We start from the raw sequence: 19,469 nt of genomic DNA, 5'->3' as shown, positions 1-19,469 counted from the left end.
CCCAGAAGCAAGACATCATCAATTCATTAGCTAACTTCACTTCCAAATCCAAATGATGATGGTAAAACACACTGCTCTTAGATCCACAGAGTAGCAAGCTCCAAACCTTTCAGATGGTGCTTGCAAGTCAGTTACAGAAACCACTCTCGGTTATGATTCTTTGGGAACAATGCTATATACTGAGGCTGGGTCCTGCTCAGCCCATCTTAGTAATAACGATAGCTCCTGCTAAGTAAGAGCCTACCATGTGGCTTCCTCACATGCTTCACTTCACCTACTCCTCATAGTGACTTTGAAGGGAGGGCACTATGATTATTCCTATTGCATTGACAAAGAAATCGAGGCTCACGGAAGTTCAATAACTTGTGGAAGTCCCAGATCTCTGGTATGCTTCACCATCGTGTTAAAATGTGCAGATAACCATAAATCTTCTTTTATCCATTTCTTATATAAATGAGAATGATAGTGCTAGCAAGGAACTATATATAGCTCAGAGTAACGACACAATAAATATACATATTCTTTAACCAATAAAAAAATTCCCTTCAAATTGCTGATTCTTGAGAGTGTAACACAAGGATTCCCCAAACACGAGAGGGTCTCAAAGGGATAAAACTTCTCCCTGTCCTATAGGAGCTCATTAGTCTTCAAAAACTTTCTTTCCTTCTGTCTTGAGATCTCCTTGGTTCATCTTTTACTTTTCCTGTACCAGACCCAAAATCAGCTGTTTCTTCAAGGAGTCCTAGTTCATTGTCATGAAGAATGATATTAAAGCCCAGATTCTAAGTACTGTGAGTATTCTTTTCTACCGGACTGGCAATGTTTCTAGTCATTCCAGATTGTACACCTAGAAGAAAAATGCATGTTTAAAAATCATTTTCAATTGTTTACCATTACAGTGTTTTACTTTGTTCTTTGATTTTCCGATAAGGTCTTTTTTTTTTCTCTTATACTGAAACTCTTGATTCTTCTTCTTCTTCTTCTTTTTTTAAGATTTATTTATTTATTTGAGAAAGAGAGAGAGAGCACAAGCCAGGGGAAGAGGTAGAGCGAGACGGAGAAGCAGATTCCCCCTCCTGCTGAGCAGGAAGCCCGAAGTGGGCCTCCATCCCAAGACTCTGGGATCACGACCTGAGCCAAGGCAGACACTTAACTGAGCCACCCAGGTGCTCCTGAAATTCTTGATTCTTCTTCTTTTTTTTTTTAAGACTTTATTTATTTATTTGACAGAGATCACAAGTAGGCAGAGAGGCAGGCAGAGAGAGAGGAAGGGAACCATGCTCCCTGCTGAGCAGAGAGCCTGATGCGGGAAATTCTTGATTCTTAATGTTATTAACTCAAAAATGTGTTTATCCTGCATTATAAAGAAAGTAATTTCAAGTAATAAAACCAATAACAATACTACCAAGAAAATGACTGAATGAATTTTTTTAAAGACTTTATTTATTTATTTGACAGAGATCACAAGTATGCAGAGAGGCAGGCAGAGAGAGAGGAAGTGAAGCAGTTTCCCTGCTGAGCAGAGAGCCCGATGTGGGGCTCAATCCCAGGACCCTGGGATCATGACCTGAGCCGAAGGAAGAAGCTTTAACCCACTGAGCCACTCAGGTGCCCCAACTGAATGAAATTTAAAATGTCTTTTTAGTTCTTTTTGTCTTTGCAGGAATCTGAACTGTGTTCTAAAGACATTGGAAATAAATCATTTCCAAGTGTTGTACAAAAAAACCCCAAAGCCAAAAAAACAAAACAAAAAGCCCCCCAAACCAAAAACCTTTTCCCTGTTGTGCTTGGCTTAGTATAGCTTATGCACCAGGCATGGGTAACCTGTGGCCAGTAATACTTTTCCAGCATGATATAAGTTGTGGAATCTTCCACTATCTTGGCTGCCGTGTTCAAGTTGGATAACTTTGATAATTTGACAGCCTGAGAATGGTAAGGGGGCAAATCTGAAGAAAGGGTTGGTTTTCACAGCAGTTGAAATATTGGAGGATTCCACAACTTAAATCATGCTGGAAAAGTATTAATTACCACTGGTAACCCAAGCCTGGTGCCTTATCTAACTTGAACATGGCAATGTTCGGTGAAATGTGCTACACATTTTTGCACAAGGTCAGGTTTTCCTGGTATGATTATATCCCTGTTAGTAATCTCTGGCCTCACCTAGTAATTTAGGGACATATGAAAACTTAGATCTGAAGATGTCTTTCCTAGTTAGTGTCTTCTCTAAGAATCCATAAAAAGAAACAGACTTTGAACCCAATTTATTTTGCTGACTTGATCCTACTGTCATAAAGTGTTTAAATTCAAGTAGTATAAAGATGGTAACAGGGAAAGGATTCAGGGTTCCAGATGAAGGAACAGTTGGCCAAGGAAGTCAGCTTTTCAGAGCTCAGCAGGTAAGCAGTAAATCTTTGTCTTGTATAGAAAGTTGTGAAAATTAAAAACAAGTAAGGGAAATTCATCTTGAAAGGATGCTGTCTGGTATGGTAGAAGAGAAGGGGAGAAATTAATCCTCCTCCTTAATTAACAGGTCGGGTATGGTCTGCTAATGAGCCCACACTCTCAGATCTTATTAAGTACCTACAGTGGACAGTGCTTGGGAAAAGGCAATTAATGACCAAATTCTGAAATCATCACTGTCACAGTACTATGATAGAAATCTTTTTTGGCAAGATTTTAAAATTACAAAAGAATTGATTTTTTTAAAAAAAGATTTTATTTATTTGAGAGAAAGAGACAGAGACAGAGATAGCAAGAGAGAGCATAAGCGGGGAGGAGAGGGAGAAGCAGGCTCCCCCCTGAGCAGGGAGCCTGATGCGGGACTCGATCCCAGGACCCTGAGATCATGACCTGAGCTGAAGGCAGATGCTTAACCAACTGCACCACCCAGGCATCCCAAAAGTATTGATGTTATTACTAATGGTATCTTAGTGAAATATTGACATAGCGTTGCTGGTCAGAAGAGGTGAGTCTGAGAAGAATGAAGCTTGCTCCTGTCAGGACAGGCCTGGGATAGGGAGGAGCAGAGCCTGCCTACAGAAGTCCTAGGCGGGTTAATATTTGAATTACATTCCAGCTCTTGAAGGTTAATATTTGTATTAGGGGGACAAAACTTCAGGTCGCTAATGTTTATGGAGAGGCCAAGGCTCAGAAGGGATTAATGGCAGCTTCTTAAAGGAGGAGAATATCAGTCTACCCAGTAGAATGCTTAAGAGCCCTAGCTTTGGAAGTCCAGGGTTCAAATCCTAGCCAGGACATTTCCTGTGTTCAGGATCTTGAGCAAATTATATAGTCTTTCCAAACCTTTAGCAGTGATCTCAAGAGGGCTGTTAGGGACTTCACTGAGATTGAAATAATGTCTGTAGACTGTTCAGCACAGTGCCTGTTGCATAGAAAGCATTCAACATGTGTTTCTACCATATTCATAGTGGTAGTCTTGAAAGGAAGTCATACATCCGTGTTTTTCCCAGATGAAGTGGAAAGTATCTAGGGAGAGGGCTAGCGGCAGCAAAAGCATAGAAAGAAAAAAAATGGAGGACTTTATTATCTATTATTTTTAGTCTATACTGGGTTAAACAGAACGTGTATTCCAAGGGGGATGATGGTAGTGGGATGGGGGAAAGCAGAGAGATTGATGCGATTCAGACTACAGACCATGTGGCAGCTGAGTCTTTTCTAAGGTATGAACCATCTGAGTCTATGGGGTTTGGAGCAGTCTCAAAAACTCTCTGTAGCAGAGAGCAACTTTTACAACACTGGTCCAAAAGAGGCTTTCAAAATCAGAATTACTGCAGCTCGGTAGAGACTGTCTGCGAATGAATAAAGTTTCTTCTCTCTTTCTGTTACAATGACATCCTATCAATTTCTCCAAGGAAGACTGGTTCTGCCTTTGCCAGGGCTGCCCTATAGTATTTCCTTGTGGTTTTCTTTTTCTTGCCTTAAAAAAAAAAATCCCTAATACTAAAAGTACTTTGAACTTCGTAATCAGAACAGGATTGTTTAATTAAAAACTAGAAAGAGTACAGCTGGGATGACTCATCTGGGATTTTATTTTAAATGCATAATAGACAAGAGGAAGGTTCATAAACTCAGTATAGACCAAAGTACAGAACCAATTACACTCTTTCTCCCCCAGCAGATCAGACGTAAATTTGTTAAAGATGGCGTGGAACGTCAGTGGCCTCATGAGAACATGCAGATTTCTTCTCTTAGTGATTTTGTTTCTGCCATGTGAGGTGACAAGTAAGTTAATATTCCTTTGGTCTCTTTGTAAATAAACATTGCCGATTAAAACCTGATCAGCGGGCACTGGAAAAATCCAAATCACCAAATACACAGCCAGTATGGCTCAGAGTAGAGGAGTCAGACCACATGATAAGACATTAAATGGAAAAATATTTTTATGGTTCTGATATTATAAGACAGAGTAAATATTCTATTCTCTCCAGAGCCACAGCCATTATTTTTCTACGTTTTAATGCATTTCATTACTAATGACATCCGATATACACTCTGCTGTTTATGTAAGCATAACCACTCACAAGAAAATCTTTTCTGCATTTGTTCTCTACCCCAAACTGGAAGTAGATCCCCCTCCCCCGCCAAACACCAATTTTAAAAGTAATACACAGTCCTTGTAGAAAAAAATTAGGAAATATATAAAAGGATAAAGAAGGCATACCTGGGTGGCTCAGTCAGTTGAGCATCTGACTTTTGATTCCATGGGATCAGCCTGTGTCAGGCTCAGGCTCAAGTTCAGTGGGGAGTCTGCTTGGGATTCTCTCTGTCTCCCTCTGTCATGTGCATGTTTTTTATTTTATTCCACATGTGCGCTCTCTCTCTCTCTCTCTCTCTGTCTACCCCTCTGTCTCTCTCTCTCAAATAAATAAAATTTTTAATAATAAAAAAAAAAGAATAGGGGCCCCTGGGTGGTTCAGTCATTACATGTCTGCCTTTAGCTTGGATCATGATCCTGGGATCAAGCCCTCTGGTGGCCTCCCTGCTCAGCAGGAAGCCTGCTTCTCCCTCTCCCACTCCTCTTGCTTGTGTTCTCTCTCTCACTGTGTCTCTGTCAAATAAATAAATAAAATCTTTAAAGAAAAAAGAAGAAAGAAAACTAAATCCCATCATCCAGAGATAACCACTCAACAACAGTCTGATATATATTCTTCCAGATTTTTAAAAAATACTGGGCAGCAATCACATCATTTTCACCAGTAGTTTATGCATTTTAAAGGAAAAATTCATATGATTACAGATTATATTAACAAATGTCATGTCAGGGGCAAGTGTGTGCAGTTAAAGTCAATTTTAGCTTTTGTTACTTGCTTCTGAACTAGGGAAGTAAGAACTGAAATTCCAGTATGTTACAGTGAATGGATTTCTGAAAATCAGAGATGGAAACCAGCTGCTATATATCCTGATAATTCTTCGCACAACAACTTGATTGTGCCTCAGACCACAGCTGTTTAAACATCAATTATTTTACTACACTGCCAAAATAATATTCAAACATCAGAAATGCAAGACTAAATTTTCCACAATCCCATTACCTGATCGGAAACCTTTTCAAATCAGCTTTTGCCTGTATTCAGTTGCATATTCAATTTTTATACACTCATAGTAATTACTAGAGATGTAATTTACATTCTGCCTATTCACCTAATGTTGTGTCCTAAGTATTCTTCAATGTTGCTATCAATCTGTTTCATTTGTATTTCCTCACTCCCGTGCCTTTCCTTTGCCACTTTCAACCCCTTGAAGTAAACAATGTCTAGAAAGCATTTCTCTACTTTTTTCTCTATTTTTACCAATCCTGTTCAGTGTACACACTGAAATTTTTTCCAAGACTTTTCCTCTTAAATGCATGTGTGTGTACATCCATGCATGTGTGTGTGTAAATGGGGTAATTCTGTGCATAGTAGTTCTCAAACTTCACTGCACATTAGAATTGCCTGAAGGCATTTTGCAAATGCATTACCCGGATTGCACGCATATCAATTAATCAGAATGTCTGAGGGTGGGAGCCAACCATGTGTTTTTAAAGATCCCCAGGTGATTCCAATGTGGAGCAAAATCTGGTAACCATCATTTTAACATTTACTTTTAACATAACTTCTTTTAGTTAATAATACATTACAGAGCTTTTCCCCTTGTAAAACCATATAGATCAATAGGACTATTTTTAATTATCACAAAATATCTCATTGTATGGGTGTAACGTGATTTGTTTAACCAATCCCCCGTTTACGTCATTTTGATCATTCACTTTAGGTTAATACTTTCTTCCTGCCCTCCCAGCTTCTGTTTTAACTGTGAATAATAGCACTGAGAACTATATCCTGGACACTGAGCCTGGCTCCCAAGAATCTTTGAAATGTGCTGTTCATAACCACACCAGAGAGGAAGAACTTCTCTGGTACCGAGAAGAGGGGACAGTGGATTTGAAATCTGGAAACAAAATCAACTCCAGTACGGTCTGTGTTTCTTCCATCAGCGAAAACGACAACGGAGTCACCTTTACCTGCAAGCTACAGAGGGACCAGTCGGTGTCCGTTTCAGTGGTGCTGAATGTCACTTGTGAGTGAGAGGGAAGAGACCGCTAGCCAATAGCGGTTGTCTGCACTGTGTTAAGTGGTACTTGAAACCTGGGACTGAAGAGTTGTGTGTGCATTTTCACATGTGCTTGGTGTTGCCTCATTGCCCTATTTATGCTCCCACAACAGTGCATGAGGGTGCTCGTCTCCCCACGCCCTCATGAGGGTATCCTCATACTCCAAGTACTGAGTATCCTCCAACTCCAAGAATTTGCCAGCCCGATTTGGAATTTTACTTTCATTTTCTTAATTAAGAATGAGGGTGTCCACCCTTTCATAAGTGTACTGGCTATTCATGTTTCTTTTGTGTGAAATGCCTGTTCATGTCCTTTACCCATTTCTCTATTGCGTTATTTGCCTTTTGAAAATTGGTTTGGCTAGGGGCGTGTGGGTGGCTCAGTTGGTTAAGTGACTGAGTCTTGATTTTGGCTCAGGTCATGATCTCAGGGCTGTGAGATTGAGCCCCCCCAATGAGCCCTGCATGGAAACCCATGTGGGGCTCTGTGCTGGATGTGGAACCTGCTTAAGATTCTATCCTCTGCACTCCCACTCTCTCTCTTTCTAAAAAAATAAAAATTTTTAAAAAAAGGAAGAAGGAAAAGAGAAAAAAGAAAGAATCCCCATCAAGTAAAATGATCAAAGAGTCCTATATCACACGGTAGCACTCTAAAACAATGAGCTAGATCTCTGTGGTTCATCGTGGATATATCTCAAAAACATGCAAGCTAACAGAGTCTTTTATATAAGCCTCCTAAAACAATATGATGTATTTTCTATCGATACAGTATATGTATTAAAAAAACCTTGTTTTTTTTTTTTTTTTTTTAAAAAACAACAATAGCTGTAGAGATTTACATGAAACTCAGAGCATTGGGTCTCTTTGGGGAGCCAGGAAGTGAACAAGATGGAGTCAAAGAGGACCTTAACTTTATCAGAAATGTGCTAATTTTATAAAAGGGAATACCCACATATAGCTGACAGTCTTCAAAATTAACTCTGTAAATAGTTAAATAAAAAGGAACAACTAATAGGACATATCCACAGGCCCTATAGTACATTTGGTAATTCTGTTATCTATTCCAGTAGCTTCCTACATCTCTGAATACCATCTAACATGCTCGTTGGATATGGATACAGAATTTCAAGCTCATTCCAAAGAGCAACAAAATGTCATTCTTCTGAAAGCGTTATTAATAGCACGGCCTACTCAGGGTCTAATTATTCAGTGTGCAGATTATCCAAGCTCCTTTTTTCCTCTTCTCCACCTCTCTTTCCTACTGCCCATTTTTCAAGCACTCCACTACTCTTCCACACCTCAACCAGAAAATGCAATGGGCAGAGAGGAGAAAAAGAGTCAGCTCAACCATTTCTCCTCCTAGATGTTGGAAAGCCCTCGTGGGGAAGAGGGTTGGAATTATTTGGCAAAGAGAAATATGTTCAAAACCTATGTCTCTATGCCTGTCCTTATCATGGAGGGAGTAAGGACTTGCTCACATGGAGGGATGAGAGAGACTCAGAAGGTCACAGCTTCCATAGATGTCAAAGTTGCCATGATTGGAGCACCTTCCGGGAGGAGGACATTATTTTTAGAGGATCACGGAGGAAATGCAAGTATGCACTGGTTAAATGTGGCCAGGACAAATTTGGTTAGATAAAATGCAAAAACAGAGGAGGTAAGGAAACCTCAAAACCACCGTGCCTGCCGTGGCCACCAACACCAGCACCACAATAATATGATCAGCACTGTGGTAAGTTCTTTATAGGCATTATCTCTTTGAATCTTTACAGCAGATAGAGGTATTATCTCACTTTTTAGATGAGGAAATTGAGCGGGTACTTAGCAGTTCAGTAACTTTCTCAAGGTCAGAGAGCAAAGACTTATAATTAATTAACTATTTTAGAAGATTTTATTAATTTATTTGTCAGAGAGAGAGAGAGCGAAAGAGAGCGAGCGAGCATAAGCAGGGGGAGAGGCAGAGGGAGAAGGAGATGGAAATTGCCGGCTGAGCAGGGAGTCAGATGCGGGGCTTGAACCCAGGACCCTGGGATCATAAACTGAGTGGAAGGCAGACACTTAACTGACTGAGCCACCCAGGCACCCCTCATTATTTTTTTTTAAAGATTTATTTATTTGAGAGACAGAGAGAGAGAAAGTTTGTGTGTGCAAGTGGGGGGAGGGGCAGAGGGAGAGAATCTTCAAGCTGACTCCTTCCCGAGCACAGAGCCAGATACGGGGTTTGATCCTATGACCCATGAAATCAAGACCTGAGCCGAAACCAAGAGTCGGTCAGTTAAATGGCTGATCCAGGCGCCCCAGATTCATTATAGACGTTTTTCCATGGTTCATCTTCTCTACCACATAGAAGTTCTATGAGGTTTGGAACTGGATATATATCATTTACCATTATATCCCTGGTTCCTAGTCCAGTGCTCGGCACAAAGTAGGTACTCAATAAATTTTTGTCAAATGAATGAACGACTACATGAGAGAGACTGAAGGAAGATCTTGAACGTTGACAGTCAACTACTGCTTATCTGTTAATTCAACCCACCTGCTTGAGTCTTGCAGTTCCTCCTATTCTAAGCGGAGATGACTTCCAAACAGCTGAGGAAGGCAATGATGTGAGGCTGGTTTGCAGCGTGAAATCCAACCCCCAGGCTCAAATGACGTGGTACAAAAACAGTAACATCCTGATTTTAGAGAAAAATTACCAAGTCCATCAGACAAGTGAGTCTCTCCAACTGTCAATCACCAAAGTCAAGAAATCTGACAATGGAACCTACAGCTGTGTTGCAAATTTATCCGGGCGAATGGAGACCAAGGACTTCCACCTCATCGTCAAAGGTAACTCTCTTTTCAAGTAGAGTATGCAAAAAGTCAGAATAGGTTTTCATAAATATTTTTGTGGCAACAGATCACGATGACAATTATGATTAGTAGCCATGATTTTCTTCGGAGAGTCATCCCTATCCAAGGAATTTCCACTAAGAACTCTAGTTCTTCCATTTAGGATACCCATTCCATATACAGCACCGCTTTTTGGGCAAAGGTCCTTTTTAGAACCAAGTGGTGGAAGACAATTCTGGTTGGCTTTTAGGGAGGAGTACCTTTCCTGAATTCTCTTAGGCAACAAGGTTCGTAGGAACTGGACTTTGGAGTTTATAGCCTAATGACAAACAAAAAGAGAAGTCAGAAACACAAAGAGAAAGAATGATAGATAAGGAAACGAATCTTTAAAATCACTCCTGACTTTGAAATTGTATCTATAGGCTAAGCAGCAGTGAGGGAGGGAGAAGATGGTGTAAAAAGGTCTTTCTCTTGGCTTCATGCCTCACCTACCCAGATTTTTCACCCCTGAAATAAATAACAGGGAACAAATGAAGTTCCAAGTGTTCTTCCCTCCTCATACTTCTCGTTCATACGAAAAGAGAAAGGGGACCTGTGCCGAGAAAATGAGGAAGATAGTAGAAAGAAACCAGGTCAGAGAGCGAATGGAACGCAGACCAGTGTTCTCACACCTCCACTTAACATAGGTGATTGGGGCAAAAATTGACCTTGAGGGGAGCCTGGATGGCTCAGTGGGTTAAGCCTCTGGCTTTGGCTCAGGTCATGATTTCAGGGTCTTGGGATCGAGCCCCGCATCCAGCTCTCTGCTCAGAAGGGAGCCTGCTTCCCCCTCTCTCTCTGCCTGCCTCTTTGCCTACTTATGATCTCCCTCTCTCTCCCCCTGTCAAATAAATAAATAAAATCTAAAAAAAAAAAAAACTTACCTTGAGGTGAGCAGCAGAAAAAGAAATTGTCAAGAACACAGGTGTGATCACTGGAATGGGAACGGCCATCTTGGTAGTAGGGTAAAGAGAACCACAGTCTAAGCACAGCGGAAAAGACCCTTGGAGGGTGTTCAGTCTTCAGGACTTCTTTAGACAATGCCCAGCCTTGAAAATTTTCAGATGTTGAAACAGGACAGTGTGAGATGAAAACTGGCAGCCATCAAGCTTGTCACTCATTCTTTGCTGCTATGAATCCAAGTTCAAAAATAACTTCCTTTTTGATACAAATTCCGAAAGTTTGGTTAGCATAGTTAAGTTTTCTTAGATAACATCTCTCTTAATTTGAAACAACCATTTATTAAGACCCTTAACTGTCAATTTTAGTTGCTGAATATACAGACAAAAACACACTAAAAAAAATCTTTAAAGTTTGCTTTCATGTTAAAACTGTAATTATGAAGTTGAGAAACATACCAGTTGATGTGATCTGCAAACTCGGGCAAGCCAAGTTAATTTTCTGGTTACAAAGCCTTAGTTTGGATACATGTAATCACTCCCTTCTCCTAATTGGACAATGTGCATCGTTGAAATAAAATTTAATTTTTCTGAAAACAAAAACAAAAACAAAAACAAAAACGAAAAAGAGAAAGGCAAGATACCTGGAGTCACAGATGCTGGAAATGCTCACACACACATTTCCTGGTCCGAGGCCAATATGCTAAGAGCAGCCAAACAAGCTGAGGTTCTTATTTCTTGTTAGAACATTTTTCACTTTGTCATTTGCTTCCCTGTGCCCACACATTGCTTTTCTTGCTAGTTCCTGGGAAGCCAATTGAACCTCTGCCAGAAGTGTTGGACGATGTGAACACCAGGCTTATTTCCTCCCTCTCAAGGGGAGGTCGGGAACAGCCACCCAGTTAGATGCCCATGACTGTGATTACTGGCCTGTCCAGTAATTTGTCCTGCAGAGCGGTGACGGTATGCCCAGGGGCTGCTTGCTTTCAAAACCAAACCCACAAATAACCCAAGTACTCATGGGATCTAGAAGTGGAGGAGGAGGCCCCTTATTGAAGCCCTGCCTATTCACCTCCCCTCCAAAGCATGGCTGGCGGGCACCTCCAGCCACAGCATTCTAACCAGTTGTGAAAATTACACACGGAGATTAGGGAATTATATCATCTCTCTTGGTTAAGAAGGAATCACAAGTTCTCTGTGCCATAAAAAAAAAAAAAAAAAACCCAAAACCCACAACAACAAAAACATATGACTCATGTGGCAAGCAGGATGCTAGCCTGGCAACTTGGCTCTTGGATGGGTGGGGCTTTGGATGGAGCTCTTCCAAACCAACTTGTTTTTCTGATTTCTTCCCGCTCTATTATTTCCTTGGCTGTGGGCTATCTTCAAAGCATTAAGTGCTCTGCTGCTGGGGCTCAGGCTAAATACGCTCGAGGTGAGCCTGGGCAGGCTTTGTCGTTCAGTAGGGTGGTTTCTAAATGAGGCCGTGGAAGCTGGAGTGAAAGCATGGATCTTGGGCACAAGAGTGTAGCCTGTGTGTTGGGATTATCTTCCCCTAATAAATATGGAAGGGAAAAAATACCAAGAGAGTAAAACAGGACAGCAGGAGAGGTGCAGTACACTTCACTTCTTATTTCCAATAAATTCCTAAAATACTATCTTAGCCAGGATTGGAGCCCCTCCCGCTCTGAGGGTGAATGCAGGGGCCTTAGACTTACACTTGCCAAAGCCACTCTCATGGGAAACTTGGAATCTGAAGTGAGCCAGTGGGTCAGGCAGTTTTCAGCTTGTTTGTGGAGTGAAAGCTGCCAGGAGTGGCTTCATTTTATTCAGCTTGGTAAAAATATTCAGGTCTGTGGATGATTTCTGATTTATTTTCCCAATTGTTCCTTGGCACTGAAAGTGGAAGGGGTCCCTAAGAAGGTGAGGGCCGTTTGGTGTCTCTCAGGGCTAGCTAACAAGAAGGCCCACGGAGGAGAATTTCTCCAGAGTGTTGGTGCAACTCACACCCTCATGAGAAAAATTTTTAGTAACAGCTAAAAGAGAGCGAGAGTAAAGGATGCTTAATCCACGTACTCCCCCAAATTACCCTGAGCAGAAACTGGATACATAACAAAGAGGAAAACAAGTAAAAGGTAAGTGGTTATTGTGTCCTACAGTTATGGGGGGATAAACCCTATTTTCTAATATTGAGGAATAGAGGACTTGGACTTTGAATTGAGATTTATTTAAACTCTTCTCTTCCCCTCCTTCCCATCTTTTGCCCCTCGTGTACTATCATGTGAACCTGTGTCTTTTATAACACTGATCTCAATCTATAGTTTTTGTTTGTTTAATGTCTGTCTTCACGACTAGAATGTGAGCTCCTTGAAGGCAGGAGCCTTCCATATCTGGCCTATCTTTTGCAGGCTGAGCACAACCTACTGCACAGTAGTTGTTCAATAAAAATGTTTTGACTACACTCAATCAACAAACTCAATTGTATGATAAATAACACACTTTTAATTTTCTATAAATTCCTAAAATAATATCTTGGCCAAGATTGGAGCCCCTTCCCCTCCTAGGGTGAATCCAGGGGCTTAGACTGGGTCATTTAAATATCTTTGTTGATCTGAATTAAGCACTCTTGAAAGTTTCATCCCATATCATAGCAAACATATTAAAATGAAGCTCATTAAGTATACTTTTTTGCTGTAAAATTTTTGAAAGTTGTTTGTAACTTGCATACATTTTGAATCTTATTATAAATAAGGTATTAATTTGGTTCCTAAGGTTTAATTATTATTGTTATTATTATTAAACAGTTGAGTTATAGTTGACACAAAGTTATGTTTTATAGATGTTTAAACATTTATTAATTTTGAGTAATTTTGCCACTTTACTTTCACATTTTAGAAACTATATACATATATATTTTAAGATTTTATTTATTTATTTGAAAGAGAGAGTGCAAGCCATGAGGGGAAGAGAGGGGTGGGAGAAAGAATCTGAAGCCGACTCTGCCCTGAGCCAGGAGCCCGATGTGGGGCTGATCCCACAACAATGAGATCATGACCTGAGCCGAAAGCAAGAGTTGGATGCTTAACCGACTGAGCCACCCAGGGGCCCTGGAGTCAATTTTTTCCAGGTCTCAAATATTTTCATAGGCTTTTGGGAACTGCGCCCACAGTGCTTGATGAACAAAATAGCTCTAGGTTTCCCTGGTGTTCAGAAAACGAGGGGATGGGTTTTCATTTCTAGCTGACATGATTGCTGCTGATCTCTTTCTAGCCCAAGTTAGAAGTAGACTCTGTTCTTCCATGTCGTTTAGAAAGGTATGAACATCTTTGCCAAATTTGGGAAGGCTGGAGCTTAGAGTCCTACTTCCCTCGGGGCACCACACAGCCCCCTTGTATAACATTTTGTCCCCTGCTTGGGGTATTATCACAACACTTCTTCTCGGGCCTCTCTCCCCTCAGTCCAGCAGGCTCTTTCACTTTTCTATTCCTTTTTTTTTTTTTTTAAGATTTTATTTTTAGGGGCACCTGGGTGGCTCAGTGTTTAAGTGTGTGCCTTCGACTCAAGTAATGATCCCGGGGTCTTGGGATCCAGCCCCGTGTCGGGCTCCCTGCTTGGCAGGAAGCCTGCTTCTCCCTCTCTCACTCCTCCAGTTTGTGTCCCTTCTCTCGCTGCCTCTCTCTGTGTCAAAAAAATAAATGAAGTCTTTAAAAAAGAAAAAATATCTTATTTTTTTAAGTCTCTACACCCAACATGGGTCTCGAGTTCACAACCCTGAGATCGGGAGTTGCACGCTCTACCGACTGAGCCAGCAGAACACCTCTCAGTTTTTCTCTTCTTGCTTTCAAGTCCTTCTTCTCTCTTTTGTCCCCTGTGGAGATACCTCCAAATATCTTTGGGGCTTTTGAAAGTGCAGGAAAAACCACTGATATCAGCCTATTTCTGCCTTCTGTGTAGCCAAAAATTTGGATGAGGAAATCACAAAATGGTCTGATTACCTGCTTTGGGGGAGTTATTCCCATTACAATAAATTATCCTTCTCCATAGTAATGGATCTAAAGCCTATCTCTGCTAGTTACTAGCTTGTGACTTTGGGTCAGTGGTTCGTCACCCATAAAATGAGGGACCAATACCTGCCTTCTTGGGTTGTTTGAAGGCTTTAATTAAGAGGATGGTCTATGTTAAGTATAAGGCACCATGGCGGGGACATAGTAGAAATATGTGAACTAGATTCATATAAATGTTAGCTCTTGTTCCTTATGTTTGCCTTTCCAACAGATAGAACTGTGACTATGCCAATAGAACCCATTATTGCTGCGTGTATTGTGGTCTTTCTGACACTGTGCTTTGGACTCATTGCTAGAAGAAAAAGAATAATGAAGGTATCTAAGTATTCTAAGCTATGTGGGTAAAAAGTCATCTAAATACAGGGAGAGAATCAGCTGTCTAAGTGACTATGGAGTCTGAAGGTCTAAAATGGAAGCTGCTCAAAGGAGTAAAACTTGTACAAATACTCTGAGTACAGCTTTAACAAAGAATGGAAAGTCATTGGGACAAACCCCGGGTGAAAATAGCTGCAGGGGGTTGGGGGCTGATTTTTCTTCCCTTTAAATTCTCCTTTATTGTTGCTATGGTACCTTCGGTACAATAAATAAATATATGGAGAAACATCTGCTGTGGGTTCAGAGATCTGCATGAAAAAAATGGCCCTTGCTGCTCAACTTCTGAGGGTAGCCACAGGCCCTGCGACCCGAGAGTTGGAGCTTGAATTGTTGCACGGTTCACCTTGTTGGTTAGCTTGGTACAACGAATGTGTGTGCATAGGTTAATGCCATGCATTTGGCTCCACCAGTTATTCCAGTGCCAAAGGGAGTCAAATGCGGCAGGAAGCCTGTAAGAAAAGCCCAGTATGGTCTAGGCTTGTCAGTTACACAGCAAGACGCAGGCTTCTTGAAACATATGGTAACTGCGTGTGATTCGGGGCAACAACATCTCCCAAGAAGAAATTCACCCACCTTCTGGTGCCAATCCAAAGCAAATTTTTTCCCCTGGTGGGTGGGGGGAGAAAGAAAAGGAGAGTAAAAAGAAATATTCAACTGCCTAAGAATCCTAGAAGCATTTTGACTTTTTTTTTTTTTTTAGATTTTATTTATTTACCTGACAGACAGAAATTACAAGTAGGCAGAGAGGCAGGCAGAGAGAGAGGAGGAAGCAGGCTCCCTGCTGAGCAGAGGGCCTGCTCTCAATCCCAGGACCCTGGGACCATGACCTGAGCCGAAGGCAGAGGCTTAACCCACTGAGCCACCCAGGCGCCCCTCCTAGAAGCATTTTGATTTAAGAATTACATCTCTGTAGGTTCAATAGAGATAATTAATATGGCCAAAGACGTAAGACCTGCACCTGTGCAGAGGTGTCTGTATTTTTAGCCATCTCTGTATGGATGAGTATTTTTCTCGGTAGGAGATTAACAGCCATTTGGGTTTCTTATCCCTTGAGCCACTCTGGTGCATTCAAAATGTTTATCTACAGCCTCAGCAAAGCAGGCAAACTCATTGCCCTTGTGTTTGCTTTTAGCTGTGCATGAAGGATGAAGGTCCTCAAAGAGACACGGCTCTGTAAGTACTCTGGGCTGGGGCCAGTGATTTCCCAGAAGCAGATGGGAGTAGTGGCATGGGTCATAAGCCCATCCTGGGCAAACTCCTCCTTAGATGGGAGGTGTCGGGAGGTGCTGGAGGTGAAGAGGTTCAGACAAGAACAGAGGGTGGAGGAGAATCTGCCTCCACTTTAGAGGAAGACAGGTGAGGCGAGGTTGGAAGGTTGCCTAGAACTGAGAATACTGCTGCCATTGGTCTTCTTCTTCTTTTTTTTCTTTAAAGATTTTATTTAGGGGTGCCTGGGTGGCTTGGTGGGTTGGGCCTCTGCCTTTGGCTGAGGTCATGATCTTGGGGTCTTGGGATTAAGCCCCACATTGGGCTCTCTGCTCAGCGGGGAGTCTGCTTCTCCCTCTCTCTCTGCCTACCTCTCTGTCTACTTGTGATCTCTCTCTCTGTCAAATAAATAAATAAAATCTTTAAAAAATTAAAAAAAATAAAGATTTTATTTGCTTGTCAGAGAGAGAGAGAACAAGCAGGGGGAATGTCAGGCAGAGGGGGAAGCAAGCTCCCCACTGAGCAGGAAGCCCAAAGCAGGGCCCGATCCCAGGACCCTGGGATCATGACCTGGGCTAAAGGCAGACGCTCAACTGACTGAGCCACCCAGTGTCCCCCTACCACTGGTCTTAAGCCTGCTCTCCACTTAGGAAGTTTTGGGCTAATGCTGTGTGCCTGCGTTGTATTGCCACCTAATGTAAATGGCTGAGAGGGCTTACCCTGGGGGAAGCAATACTGCTTTCTCCTTCACAGCAGGGTCACGTACCCCTCATTCTTAACATTGCTTTCTCTGTAACAGTTCCTGTAGTCTGTCAGCTCCAGCCTTGGAGAAGTAAGCAGTGGGTAAAAAGAACAAAGGTGTTCTTTCTGAGAGCATGAATTTTGTTTTGATTTTTTCTCTTATTGCCATGATCATCATTGTAATTGATTTTTTGGTTCATTTCAGATGAGCAAGCTGAGATACATCTCACACAGAAAGAGGTTTGGATCAGGACTTCCTTGATTTATGTAGTCCCATCTGTATTTATTGCTATTATTAAATTCACTCCTGTCAAATTGTCAGAGGTTATGAAAAGTGTTTCATTAAGCCCTGAACAGTAGTTGTTATGACTAATTTGATATCCTTGCATTTTTATGGAGAACACTATTAAGAAGGAAAAGTAAGATTCTGTTAAGGCTTCTCCTGGGAGGTTATGTTAATTAATGGAAGTTGGTTCCAAAAAGGTTGGTCACCATTTACCATTGAGTCTGTATTTTTCTAGGGAGGAGATGAACACACACATTTGGTTTTCACGAATGAGTGCCATACCAAAATGAAAAGGGGAACCGAACACAGAGTGATCAATTTCTAAGTTGCCAAGGAAGTACATAAATAATATCAACTATCATCTACTTTCACTGTTGTCTCATAAAAGAAATGTTTTAGGACTAAAAAAAGGACGGATGTAATCTCAGAATATAAGGCATTCCTTTAAACAGAATAAATTTAGCATTGTGAAAAAGTCAGCATATGTCCTTATTTTTCTCATCTCATCCTGGTTTGGTGACACAGTCACAGACTTTGCGAGCCTGCGTGGAGATGGAGACGAAAACGGCAGGGGACCTGGGCTAGCCAGCAGTTCTGCTCAGGGGCAGTCTTTACCCTTCTGGTGCAGTCCCTTGCCTAGATCCAGCCCCATTGATTATTAATCAGCCTGTTTGTACTTTCCTCATTTACCTCCATTTTAAATTTCGGCTCTTCTGATTTATCATTAACCTTCCCCACTTCCATTCTTTCTTCATTCTTTTCCTCTGAGAGTCTGCTTCTCTGCCCCACGCAGGTGGGATGGGTTAGGAAGAGAGGTTGTCCTGGCCAGAACCACCTTGGATGTCTCTGCTGTGCTCACCCTCTAACTTAGAAACAACAACACAATTTTTGGTCTAATATTGCAGGAGCTAAATGTGCTACAGCAAATGATCTGCTATCAGCCAGGTGGTTCAAAGCTTCTTACTGACATGGAAGCAAAGAGAAGAAACGAGCAGATTGTATGAAATCTTAACAGTCTCATGTGTAAGAGGGACCCAGACACATCCTCCTGGAGGCTTCTCTCTGCTTCCTTGGAAACTTCTGCATGGAATGGAGAGAGAGACTGTTGAAGACTGTGATTTTCAGATTTCTCTGTCTTCTTGGAGGCCCCAACAGGACTATGTAGGGAAGCCTCCAGATCTTGTTCCTCATTCAGGATTTCTTTTTTTTTTTTTAATTTTATTTATTTATTTGACAGAGATCACAGGTAGGCAGAGAGGCAGGCAGAGAGAGAGGAAGGGAAGCAGGCTCCCTGCTGAGCAGAGCCTGATTCAGGGCTGGATCCCAGGACCCTGGGATCATGACCTGAGCCGAAGGCAGAGGCTTTAACCCACTGAGCCACCCAGGCGCCCCCCATTCAGGATTTCTTAAAGTAGACTTTGGAAGCCTATGAAAACGGTGTAAGGACAAGGTAGGAGGATTGTGAAAATCCGGAAGTTTAGACAATGAAGGAGAAGCCTGGAGACTATATGGAAAAAACACACACGTCTCTGGCAATGAGGGGGTTGGGATAGTTTAAAGTGGAAAGGGAAATGGAAAAAACTTACCTATCTAATTGGACTTGGAATCGGGAGACCAGAATTCCGGTCTTGGCTCTGTTACCTTGGGCAAATCCTTTAAGGTCCCTTGGGCCTTTGGAATATGAGGATGCTGGATTGGAAGAAGGATTAATTTTCATGTTAAATTTCATGTTAACCCATGTGATTCTCAAAGGATTCCCAAATACTTTAGTTAAATGCTGGAAGGAGTTGGCAAGAAAAACTGACAATGTAATACCTTTGGCCTACATGGTAGAATTATGAATCAGCTTTGTTCTAGGACATATAGCAATCCTTGAGTATTACGGGTCATCAGTAGGGAATTTCTTCACCCTTACAAACTCCAGTGACCTTGTACATTAGCACAGACAAGGAACATCAGTTTTAACAGAGCATAGCAATGTCGTAAATGATCACTGCCTTTCATTTTGCCTTAGTTTGGCAAAAAAAAAAAAAAAAAAACAAAAAACACAGAGCCTTGGGGCGCCTGGATGGCTCAGTGGGTTAAGCCGTGCTGCCTTCGGCTCACGTCATGATCTCAGGGTCCTGGCATCGAGTCCCGCATCGGGCTCTCTGCTCAGCAGGGAGCCTGCTTCCCTCTCTCTCTGCCTGCCTCTGTCTACTTGTGATCTCTGTCAAATAAATAAATAAAATCTTTTTAAAAAAAAAAACACAGAGCCTTTATTAAAAACTGTGTCTATTGTTATTTTTTTGAAGGGGGGGGAAGGGCAAAGGGAGAGGGAGAGGAAGAGACAGAATCTTAAGCAGGCTCCATGCCCAGCACAGAGTCCAAGGTGGGGCTGGATCTTAGGACCTGAGATCATGACCTCAGCTGAAG

The 19,469-nt window shown here is 41.7% G+C and overlaps 1 protein-coding gene across 5 annotated transcripts; it reads left to right on the top strand.

The window, feature by feature from the left end:
- The first annotated feature begins 2,308 nt into the window (after positions 1-2,308).
- Positions 2,309-18,245, top strand: TMIGD1 (transmembrane and immunoglobulin domain containing 1). 5 transcript variants are annotated; one of them, XM_047709120.1, is made up of 7 exons: positions 2,309-2,396; positions 4,136-4,242; positions 6,301-6,579; positions 9,166-9,441; positions 14,658-14,761; positions 15,954-15,994; positions 17,960-18,244. In XM_047709120.1, exons 1-7 carry the CDS (start codon positions 2,350-2,352, stop codon positions 17,964-17,966), a joined length of 861 nt encoding a protein of 286 aa, XP_047565076.1. In that variant the 5' UTR covers positions 2,309-2,349; the 3' UTR covers positions 17,967-18,244. The 5 variants fall into 5 exon arrangements, with proteins under 5 accessions (XP_047565076.1, XP_047565077.1, XP_047565081.1 ...); XM_047709121.1 differs by lacking the exon at positions 17,960-18,244 and adding an exon at positions 16,974-17,847; XM_047709122.1 differs by having other exon boundaries at positions 2,317-2,396; positions 4,139-4,242.
- Positions 18,246-19,469: the final 1,224 nt, after the last annotated feature.

The sequence above is a fragment of the Lutra lutra genome, chromosome 16 (genome assembly GCF_902655055.1).
Source record: "Lutra lutra chromosome 16, mLutLut1.2, whole genome shotgun sequence".
Taxonomy (NCBI): Eukaryota; Metazoa; Chordata; class Mammalia; order Carnivora; family Mustelidae; genus Lutra; species Lutra lutra.
This window is presented reverse-complemented; position numbering and strand designations above follow the sequence as displayed.